Source organism: Empidonax traillii, unplaced genomic scaffold, assembly GCF_003031625.1.
Source record: "Empidonax traillii isolate 1590-97213 ecotype Southwest subspecies unplaced genomic scaffold, ASM303162v1 scaffold14:size4059594, whole genome shotgun sequence".
Taxonomy (NCBI): Eukaryota; Metazoa; Chordata; class Aves; order Passeriformes; family Tyrannidae; genus Empidonax; species Empidonax traillii.
The window spans coordinates 3,138,376-3,150,504 of record NW_020955207.1 but is presented as its reverse complement, the minus strand read 5'-3'; the positions used below and the strand labels follow the sequence as shown (position 1 = coordinate 3,150,504).

Sequence of the window (12,129 nt, the reverse complement as noted above, 5' to 3'; positions counted from 1 at the left end):
AAACCCCTCCACCACCTGATGTCTCTTCATGTACATAAAACGTATGTAGTGATGCACTATTTCTCATTGCTTTTGTGAAGTTGGTTGAGATCTGCTGATGGCAAGAGGAAGATATTAGTGTTTTCCATCTGTGTAGAGCCACTCTGGGTACTAAAGTGTTTGCAAAATGCACTGTAACGCACTCCTGTTGTGAAAGGGTGGGTAGAAAAATGCAAAATGAAAAAGCCTCTCCTAAAACGGATGGTTCTGGTTTTGTATTTGTGTCTATTGCAAAGGAAAAGGAACTGCTATTGTTCAGCAAGTGAACATCTGCAATTTCAATTCTGCATGGCACAGACTAAGGCTGTAGGCTTCATTGCTGTGATCTTTTCCTCTTCTTTTAAATACTGCATGTAGCATAGGACTCTGTTCTTTGCCCTTTGTGGGACTTGGAGACTTTCCATGGTTTAATGTGAAAAAGGGCTGTTGCTGAAGGAGTGTACTCATCCAGTTTGCTTTGAAGATGTGGTAGCAGAGTGTGTGTTTGTCTCCTTCAAGGGTGTGTCCCACAGCTGCCGGATGCCTTCACTTTCATGGATTTCCCCTTGCAACAGTTTGTGATTATACACACCCAATTAGAGCCATCTCTGACACACACCCTGCAGGCAGCACACACGGCTTCAAAAGGAATCACAGTGAGGCACTTGGTACCAGTCAAGGACTGTGAGGTTGGCTGTGCTCCGGTGCTTATGCAGAGCAGGGATTCCAGATAAAGTGCGCTATCACGCACAAGTATTTTTTAGAAATGTAAATATGTCCTTAAAATAAATGTAGTTTTCTTTTGGACCACAACATCATTGCGTCTCTGTGTTATTCTGTGATTTCACTGAGGGCAGAACTAAGGCTGCCTGTGTGTGTATTTTCATAGCTTGTAAAATAACTTCATTTTATAAGTAATGTGCACTGCAGTCTTTTCATGGGATTACTTCTATATGACTATAATCTTTTGATGTTTAAGCTTCTAATATATTTTTGCTTCATTTAAGCAAATGTTTTGTTCTTGGTAAAGAGTCACAACACCTTGTAAGACCCAAAGTCTCTGTTACTGTGCAGTAACACCCTCATTATTGGCATAATTTCAAAGTTTTAGTAAAGCATATTTTTCTGTTATTTGAACAGTCCAGTCAGGTTAGAGTGGAGATAAGCTTCTGGCACATGCAGTTAGTGTCACCAAATCTGTTTATCAGATTCTAAGGAGGAATGATGAGAAATCAGAATCTGGGGCAGCAGAGAAGAATTTTTGAAGTATGTCACTGGAGAGGGTAAAAAGTTAAAAGCTATGGGCATACCCATTTTTCCGAGGGGAAGTGATTAAATTTAGCTAGTGTATCATCCTTTAATAGTCCTTTAACACAACTGTAACAATAGTAACTGTGAGAAATGTAATTAAGTGTAAGAAGTAAATATGCTTTGATAAGAATACAGACCCAAAGTCAAAGCTTGCCCATGGGCCATCGGCAAGTCCCCCTCATAGGCAGCCCTCAGAGGACAGGCATCTTTTTTTCCATGTCCTTTCCCAGAACTGCTCTTTGACTCTCACAGCATCTATCAAATAAAGCAGATGCCTGCTCCTGTTGATTTTAGAAGCAATTTAAAAGGACTGGTCTCCCCCATCTGTCAATCCATCTAACTGCAATTAATATTAATGCATTAAACTAGCATTAGGCTGTGGATATAGGTTTCTTTACTCTAATTTTTGATTTAACATTAGTTAATTATTTGATTAACCTTACAATAATTAGCAATTGTAATTCATTAATAAAACTGCTGCAATCTAATGATTGCTCCTCAGCCAAGCCTAGGGCTCGAGTCCAGCAGCTGTCACCAGGGTTAAACATTTCAGGAAAATAAAAATTACACAAGCAATTAGGTATGTAATGAATCAGCAGATGGTTTGTGTTGCACATGGCATGCTACCTCCCTTAGTGGACACCCGTGCTGAACTCTAGCAAACAGTGCTGATCCCAGCCAAACCCAGATGTTTCACTCTGGAGCCTGGATGTCCACGGCCATTGCAGTGCCAAGGGTTAATGGCACAGTGTTGTTCACGTGTATATATAGGGGACTAACCTCTCTGCACTCTCAAAGAGCATGGCTGCCCTCCTACAGACTGGAAACAGTGCCTTCCCTTCCCTAATCCCCCAGACCACGCCTAGGCTTTGTCAGGGTGAGTGCTAGCTTTGCCACGAACACCTTAACAGTTAAAAAGATTGGGTGATTTATGGGGAGCCTGGAGCTCTCCTGACCTGGTGCATTGAGTCTGTGCAACTGGTTTGTAAATATGTGCATGTTATATATTTGATCCAAAGCAATTCTGTTTATTCACAGCACATATATATCAGTAAAAACAGGACAAGTAACCTTTTAGCACTCATGTTACTCATCTGTCTACATGAATTTTTAGATAATTTAATGTTGAGGGTCCACTGAGAGTAAAATTGTTAAAAGCTCATGAAAATGTCAAGCAGAACTGCCAGGTTTAACCAAATGAATAGTCGCTGAACTATCCAGTGACTTTAGCAAGGGGAAATGCTCCTCTTTAAGGGGTACTGTTGGATATGCAGACATAGGTTTGTCTGTGTTCTAGGGACCACTAATCCTCTTTCCTAGTTTTGAATAAAGGGTTCCAAATGACTCTAGAGCATTACATGGCCATTAGGGCTCCTGACTACTTTGACCGAGGTGATTGCATCTTTTCCAAGTTGTTACCTTTTCAGCTATGGAGAAATTTTCTGGGGAATTTAAGATGATATCTATCCTTCTCCTATAGACAATTAAATTATGGTCCACAGAAAGAGCATTTAGCATGAAGAGTTCATTTTTTACTTCAGCCCTTGGTCTTTCTGGAGGATTTGTGCCTCTCGCAAATGTTGTCTTGTTCTTTCAGGAATGGAAAAGTCCCTGAACATGAATGGAGCAGGAGCCTTGCCCACTGACACCCAAAGTTCAGACATAGAGCACCCTCAGTGGAAAGCAGATGAACTGAGGGCACGATTTTCAAACTATGTCTCCCCTGTACCTTGCCTTTGAATGATTTCTGCTTGGAGCAGTAGATAGTCAGCATTTCTGAATTTGCATTGCTGCATCTGCAGAAGCGTCTGAGCATTTTGCATGTGTAGAAACCGCTGACTGCAAACCCGCCAGTTACATTTTAGGTCTGTGCCAAATGGGCACATGTTCTAGACGAGCTAACTTGAAATATAGTGGTGACATACACGGTAGCAGTTTCACGTAGGGCCATGTTAGCAGCTTTGCTCCCTGTCGTGTTTTGTGGTGATTCCATATAAGGATGCAATGGAAGAAGAGGGTGGGTGGTATTAGTAAGTGCCTGGGGGATTTGCTGGCATGAAACTGCTCAGTTATGCTGCATCACCCCTGCTCCTTTGGAGTCTCTTAAAGTCTGTCACTTAGTAATGACACTGATGAGAAAAAAGGCATATTATTCGGGGGCCTTCATGGCAGGGAGAGTCTGGAAGTAACCTGGAACCCATCCTTGCATGGGGGGCATGTACTTATTACATATAGAAGTCATACACTTAATACCACTAGTATCATCATTGGTAAAATTATTAAATTATTACTTTCTAGAGAATAAAGAATTTTTTTATTTTATGTTGACACAAAATCATTGTAAAAATGGAGTTTTCCTGCTCGCACTATGTTCTCTGTCCTCTCTGCCTGATGTTTTTTGCATCTCCTCACCTTCCTGCTTCTCTGTGGTTCCCTGGTACTTTTGAGACTTCTCTGCATCAGAGTAGCACATCAAAAAAGAGGGATGAGTGCTTGGGATGTAACAGCAGGGATGCTTTTAACTTTCTTACCATTTAGCAGAAGTTGCTGTAGCATTGAAGGCCATGTGACTGGAAAGTAAACAACTCCAAACCTCAGGCAGATATCTGCCAAAGCATTCCTTGATTATTTGTTTTGGGGCTTTGTTCTGCAGGTCCTGTGTGACAGATATGTGCGAGTGTCCGGTCCATAAAAACTGCTACTGTGAGTCGTTCCTGGCATATGCCCGAGCCTGTCAGAGGGAAGGCCTGAAAGTCCAGTGGGTGCCAGAGCAGAACTGTGCAGGTAAGCATTTTGGGACTGCCTGTTTGTAAGCCAGTGTGCAGGCTAACTATCCTTTTACTGATGGAGGGAGATCAAAAATGAACCATCTAGAAAGGACTGGTATTGCACCAGTTTGGAAGTTTTCCTTTCAGGATATGTAAACCCTTGATTACAGATAATGTTTAAACTCCTTTGACCTCCTGTCAAGACACAGTTATATTTCCAGAGACAACATGCATATATGATTGCAGGAGGTTCAACAAGGGAAGAAGAGAGAGTGTATTTAATGAGAATATAAAAACACAAACCTGTGTTAATTTCCTAATAATTAGTTTCCTAATCCCCCTGTGATTAGGACTGCATTAATTGCAAGTAATTGTGAGTAATTGTTTCTGTGAGTAATTGTTTCTGTGAGAAGCGCTGGCCTGTGATAATGGGCACTTGAAGTAAAATGCAATATTGCGGATGAATATTTCTCCCGACGATGGTCTCATTAATTTAGGACATTCTGTAATGGCATCGGTTTGCCTGGAAATGTATTCAGATTTATGTAAAGCAATTAACAGTAGTTGGGAAACAAAAACCACTGAGAAGAGGATACTCAGTGCTGGTCAAACAGCTATTACTCTGTGGTCCATTTTGGTGATTGTGAGTGGCTCAGGGTCTACTCTCTTAACTTCAATTTCCTTTTCTGTTGAAGGCATTTTATCAGGGATGGGTGAGTGGTAGAGCGAATTACATTTGATTGACTGTTCCCAAAAGGCTAATTTTTTTTTCATACAAAGGAACAGAACAATCCAAACAGGGTGCCACTTAGTGAAAACCCTATTCAAGAATGTGGTCTCGTGTAGCACTAATGACATATCATTTTAACCTGTTGATCTGGTAGCACATCCATGCCGAACATGAAACGAGCATTGTGACTTTTTTTTTTCCCCAAAGCACTTCAGACTGAGACTTCACTGTTGCAGATGCTGTAAAAAGGATAAAAACTCCAGTCCCTGCCCTAAGGAGTTTATACAAGTGTTGACATATCACGACTTAACTAATTGAGGCTTCATTTCACAATTTTTTCTGGCATCTTACCAAAGACAAGAAAAGTTTCTGAGGCAAAAACAGTCTTTGAGAGAACATTATGAAGGAATTTAAACACACAGCTTCCATTAAAGCTAATGAAAGAAGTGTTTAAATCCACACAAGTTTTTTAATTTCAGTGCAGAGTTGCAGAAAAAAAAATGGGAAATCTTGTTAAGCAGAAAATATAGATAATCTGTGTATGGTCAAGTTCCCTCAAACACTTACTTAAGTATTCAATGCCAAAAAAGTAGCACCATCTTCTATGTTAAATCATATGGTTAACATTAAAATAAAATGCATCCACTGTACTCTATATGGCACCATTGACCAGCATCAAGATTTTAATCTTTAACTTATTTTTTTCTCTCCAAAGCTAGTAGTTATAATTATTGTGTCCCAATTACAGGTAAAAGTTCCTAGGTAAGAAACAATATATCTGTAATAAAACTTTAGCGTTCTGTGAAATTTCATTTCCTGCTTGACATTTCATAGCTGGTGGGATATTTGCAAGAGTTATGTTCTCATGAAAATTATGTATGCTTATTAGTAAAGTCAGGTTTAATTTTACTTTTGTGTGTTTTAAAACCAGACCTTGTGTGGTTACCAGTTTCTCTACCCTGCCTGCTGTACTCTTAGCTTATTTTTGTAATCTTCAGAAAACTTGTGTTGTCTGGAGGCCCAGTCAAACAGGATGCTCAGGAGGCTGAATTACATGTCCTGTTCCCTGCTCTTCTCTCTCTCCCCCTCTACATTCTTACACAAAATACTGCTGCTCGAGGTTTGCTGTTCTATGATGTTGGCTTGATAAGGGGAATATCAACTCTAATTTAACTGGAGGAGTGAAGATAGAATTTAATGAGTAAGGAAAATGGCTAGGGTAGGAAAGAGTTGGTGAGATCCACATGGTAACTGAGAGAGTTAGGGAAAGGATGTAGGTTTCCATAGGATGTAGAGGAGAGGGAGACCTGTTGGGATGGGTTACAGGAAGAAATATTATTTGTGAAGGAGAAATTGAAAACCAGGAGAGCTAGCATGAGGGAAAGAAGAAATAAGAGGAAGTGATACATGCAAGAGCTAAAGGAAAAGATACAAATGGAAGGAAGAGGTTTGAAAAGAAAAGGAGAAAGAAAAAAAAGATTTTTTTTTTTAACCCAAGAAGGGCTAAGCAAGCAGTTTATAAAGTGCAATTAAGTAAACTGATGTGGTGAAAGAACTTGGGCCATAGTAATTTAACACCACATTTCTGAGGACACTGAGAGGAAGAAGACTCAAGGATGGTAGATGACAATAACTCCCTGCCATGGGCATGACTTCCAATGCATGAAAAAAAATCAGATAAGGTCTATAATATAGTGCAGACTACATGAGGTAGCACTGATGTGCTTACATGCTACAACAGCCAGTCAGTGCCCAGATCTATTGCCTTTTACTATGTTAGAAGGAGATGTGAATTCCAAGCACTATGAGTGACATTCTATTTGAAAGTCCTACAAAACACTTGTAAAGTCCAAACTGTGTAACACCAACAGAAGGAGCAGGAAGAATTGTTGATGTTCGAATATTAGTTTAGAACTTTACGTGGAATTGGATTTACTGGATATCATCCACTAAGGGAATCCTTCAGCAGTTATATGTTACATATTTTGTAACATACATATATATGTTACATATTTGCCTTGGGGAATAAGAATTCTTCCTATATAATTACGACCACGTCCACAAAGGCAGACCAGACCAGACAAGCCTCCTCTATGAAACTGCCACAGTAGCTGGAATAAACCAGGTCTAGTCTGAAAACTATAGCCTTATTAGGCAGGGTTTATAAGCTCAGGCACAGTGCTGTATTTGTGTGACTGTATGGCTTCTGGACTGGGGCTGGCTATTTTCCCACCAGCTTAGAAAGTGGTCTGAGGAAGCTCACATCTGTCATGCCAAACACATGTTCTAGAAGAAGAGTGGAAAAATCCTGTTGGGACTGGTAATGTTGCAAAATACACTATTATTAGTAGCTTTTGTACTTTGGGGTTAGGTTTTTGATTTTTTTTTTTTTTCCTAGTGTATTAAGGAAGTTATTAGTAACAGAGCTTGGTTCTCTGAGAGAGGAATTTGCCTCAAAAGACGGGTGCAAAGGCATCACTTCTGTTTTCCATGTTTACATGGTACTGAATCATTTCAGCAGTCCCTGGGAAGCCTACTGCAGAATGTCTTCATTTTTATTTTTTAAACTGTTGATGAAGTGGAATGTTCTGGATCAATCACAACACATGTTAACAACTGAATCACTCGACAATAAAAGCCATCCCGGGAACTTAAACAGCAGCCATTGTATTTTTCTGATTTTTCCCTTGACAGCACATTAATAATGCCATTATAGGCTGCCTACAGCAGAAAAATCAGGTCATCATGTCTTCTACATGGCATCATCTGAAGGAAAAGGAGGTGTTTTGACATACCACATCCATGTGTGGTAGAGCAGAGCTGGGGAGTACTTACAGATGCCATGGCTGCTGAGGGAAGGCTGTGATATGTTCTCATTTGCTCTGGGGCAGAGAGGAGGAAGTGTAAAGGAGACCTTGGCCAACTTTCCTCAAAACCACCAGCAGAGGAACCAAAAAGAGCTCAGGTGGAATGATGGGCCAGCTATTACAGCAGTAGAGCTTTGGAGGATTAAATCTGTGCAGCCTTAAAACTGAAGCTCGTAGACCTTTTTGTATGGAAACTGCATGTACTGGAGTTTAATATCTGGTTTTGGTTGGTCCATTAGAGATCCTTTGAAGGGAAACTCATTTTCAGAGAGAAAGTAGAAAAGCTTCTAGTAAACAGCCCCTTAAGATAAAAGAGATTCAATGTCTATTCTTAACATGCTACATAAGCATAGAGTCTCTTGTGAATCTGACATCTTATTCTATGCTCAATTCTATTGCTTGCATGTTTTTACCTTCTAAATTTCCTGTTTCATTTAAATTTCTTTCTAGTTATTCCTTTTGTTTGTTCCTTCTTTCATGGGCATGAAAGTTTTCATGAAGAGCAGGATAGAGATGTAAAGCTGGAAAGAAGTTCTCAAAAGATCTATGTCCGCAAGCTGAATAAGCCTATCTTAAACATTGCTGAAAGATGTTTATTTCCAACCTATTCTAAAGCAATGTTCAATTAAAGATGTCTCACAGAGTTTTTAGGCAGGTTGCTCTGGTGCTTAAAGGTAGAAAGCTTTTTTTTTTTTTTCCTGATATCTAATATCCAGCCAATATTTAGCTTCTGATTCTCTATAACTCCAGGATAATTTTCTTTTTCTATGTGCTATGCATTTTTTCCAACTTTGTGTCCTGAGAACTGTGTATGGATTCTTGGTTTAATTCCTTCTTCAGAGCTGCTTTTCAGATATGCATGAATTCCATAAAATGCACAAGCAGTAAAACTTGCAAGAAGCTGATGCTTTGTTAATAGTGAAAAGGAACCTCTTAAATTTATGATGCCTTAGCAATAAAACTTCCATCTTCTTCGATACACTCTTATACATATTTAATCAATTTATTTCTATTTTCTCTTTATGAATAATAGCAGTACTGTAATGACACTGTAGGCCAGTCCTCATGACAAAACAGCCTTTTCTGTCCATAAGAGAACTGTTCTTTAAAAAATCTTGACCTTCATACTCTCACAAAGTTGAAAAAACCTTCATAATGCAATCACCTCTCTGAAAATAGCAAGAGATGAATCTGGATCCTTGAGAGTCCCTTGCCATCTATAAACTATTTTATCAGTACTTGTTTTTGCCATCAGCACAGCCGTTAAAAAGAATAACAGACTTTTATTTGCTATCGAACCATGTATTATTCTATGTACTAAAAAGGCAGGATATAAGATGTTGAGGGTGTAAATATTGATCTGGAGAGGTTATAGTGCTTTTAGCTGAACCTTCAGTGGTCTTTTATGTTGAAGATGCATTGAACTGTCAGCTACATAAATTAATGAATAGCTACTGGAATCATTAAGCGCAAGAATCCTCATTCTCAGTGATCCCTTGGTAAAATAACCCAAAGCATAATTGATTTTTAATTTTTGTTTGTTTCTTTGTTTGTTTTTCTTTGTTTTTTTTTTGTTTAGAAATGATGCTACTGGGTTAATAGCATTGATCTGGTTTGCTGCAATATGCAATACAAAAAGTACAATCTTAGGGTCAGAAAGTCTAACTTGGTGAATTCCTCTCCTTCTTTCAGTAGGAGTGGCACTGATAATAAATGTCCTTGTAAATGTTTCAGAACATTTCATAAAAGGCATTGTAATAAATAAATAAGCAATGCTATTTCTTTAATATAAAGCATAGATCTGCTTATAGATAAAAACACTGCCAAAGCTTTAGATACTGTCAGCTGTGTTAAAATTCTCAAAAAGTTCAAGACTGCTGTGGACGTTTTGGCTTTTTGACTAGGAATTTTGCTACTTTTGTATTTGGGATGTAATATGGTGAAATCTTTTTACAAATAGTTTTTACCTCTACATAATCACCGTACCAAAACATGCTTTTTTGATATTTACAGTAGAAATCGGGCAAACAGATAAGGAACTTCCCATGTGGGGCTCTGTGTAATATGCATATTTTGTTCCTTTTAACTGCCTTTCAGCTACCCAGTGTAAACACGGTGCAGTTTATGATACCTGTGGTCCAGGATGTGTTAAAACCTGTGACAACTGGAACGAGATTGGACCATGCAACAAGCCCTGCGTGGCAGGGTGCCACTGCCCGGCAAATTTAGTTCTTCACAAAGGAAGATGCATCAAGCCAGTCCTGTGCCCACAGCGATGACATTAGTTCTCTTTCCGTGGACACTGATGCAGGTGGTCACTGACCCCTTTGATGCTCACAGCCAGTGAAGGACTCCAGCTTCTTGTGTGCAGATTCTGCAAAGTACATGTCTACTCACAGAGTGTAAATATGTTCCTGTGTGTATATTTATGTGTCTTTATGTATACACACATGGCACCTAGAAAGATATAGAAATATATACTGTGTGTATGGAGATACACGTGTCCATACACAAGTGCCCTAAACGTAAGTACGATCCATATATTTATATATATGTCCACACACAAATATACATAATTTCTATATATCATAGAAGGATGAATTATAATATGTATATTTTTTGCTATGAAGTTTATGTATTATTATTTCTAGGACCCTAATCTTTAAGTCATTGTATAAATAAACCAGGTGGTTTTAATATAATATAGTGGCATGAAAAGATTGGATGGCTTTGCCTTTGCATAAGTTTGTCATTTCCAAGGAAACTTTTCTAGGGCCATAGCACTGCCAAACTGGATTAGTTTCAACACAGAACCTGGATTTACAGTTGTACAGGAAACACATTTCTCTGGAGAGGGAGGATTTATCTAGGAATATTTCATGCGTACCTTAGAGCTGCATAGTGATTGGTGACAGTGCTTAATCAGGCAGAGAAAGCTAGGGATTGGCTTTTATGCTTTACTGAAATAACTGTGCAAAATGATTTCCAAAGCTGGTTGGACAGCTGCCAGTATGGAGATATTTCTTTCTGGAATGACACCAAAGAGTCAGGGGCCAGATTTTCAAAAGTGTTCGGCACCCACCAGCTCACTTTGAAAATCTGACCACTTCCCATTTCATATCCTAATACCCCGTCTCTGTTGTTGTGTTTGGCAGTAGCTGTGAATACACAATAAGGAGCTTGGAGAAAATATTCATGTGCACATTAGCCCCTTTAACATGTTTGAAACTGCTACGTTTGTTTCATATTTCCTCCAAATATTATGCAGAAAGCAAATCCCACAGTGAAGTGTTTGATTTCAGTGTGCCTTAAAACATTAAATAATGCTGTGTTTTGTAACTCATTTAATTTATCAGCATGGTTTAGAAGAAAGACAAATTCACCACACCAAAAAACAGTAAAGAATGTCAAATGCTAATTGGAGAACTGCAATTTATTTCCTTAGTGGTCTTTTGGTTGAAGTTTCTGAGCATGTGGGCTCTGTGAAGTTTACGTGACTTTTTAAGTCTCCCAGGGGAGAAGCAATAATATGGGATTTCATTAGAAACTGTTAAAAAAGCCATACAACTTTCTGAAGCCTGAAGGGACTTTTTCTTCCACTGGAAAACCTCTTGTAGAACCTGATGGAATGGTCTCTGGAGATGATAGAAATCTTTGGGCATCTGATTTAGGTTTATAATGAAGTAATATCCTCTCTCACAGCTACTTCCATCATGCCTTGCATTGAAATTGCACATTGTAATGCTTTGAACAACTTTCTCCTTTAATTCTTCACTTTCCAGGAAGTTAAGCAGGGTCTGAGTTTACAGTAAGTGTGTGGGGTGGGTGCAACACACTTGTGTTATACAACCTATCCGTTATCTCATCCTGGAGGAAGATGCTGAGGGAACATGGTTAACTTAGGCACCTAAATGCTATACCATCACAGTGTTAAAAAGAGCTGGGCATATAATGCCAAGAGTGTTCCATGGATGTTCATCCAAATCTTAAATAAACTCATCTTGATCTTTTTATGTCCCCTTTGTGTTCATTTTCTGGGAACAACCAAATAATTTAGTTTTACTGGAAGAGGTGGTTTTGAAGACACAGACACAAGTGCACTGGGAAGCAGAATTGCAAATGTGCAGATCCCATCAGAGCAAGAAACTAGGAGAGTTTTATGCGGCTCATGTGATAACTGAATGGCAGAGTTGAAATTTAGAACAATTGCGATTGGTTGAAGGAGTTAAAATATAAAATGAAGGTCATTAAAATAATTTAAAGCATCGGTTAGACCAAAGAACATTTCAGCTTTGATTCTGAGATATGAGATCCAAACCATTTAGTTTAGAACAGATTTTTATTACTTACTGCCTAGTGTTTCCAAAATAAAAGTACAAGCAAAGTGAATTGCATTGATGAGCAGTGTATAGATCTGCCCTTCTCTTTTCTCCTG

At 38.8% G+C, this 12,129-nt stretch overlaps 1 protein-coding gene across 1 annotated transcript in view; it reads left to right on the top strand.

Annotated features, from left to right (window-relative positions):
• The window catches only part of BMPER (BMP binding endothelial regulator), a 150,313-nt gene extending 138,608 nt beyond the window's left edge, over positions 1–11,705 (top strand). The window contains 2 exon segments of the mRNA XM_027892182.1: positions 3,983–4,113; positions 9,792–11,705. Of these exon segments, the coding sequence (XP_027747983.1) occupies positions 3,983–4,113; positions 9,792–9,973 (313 nt within the window). The 3' untranslated portion in view covers positions 9,974–11,705.
• The last annotated feature ends 424 nt before the right edge of the window (positions 11,706–12,129 follow it).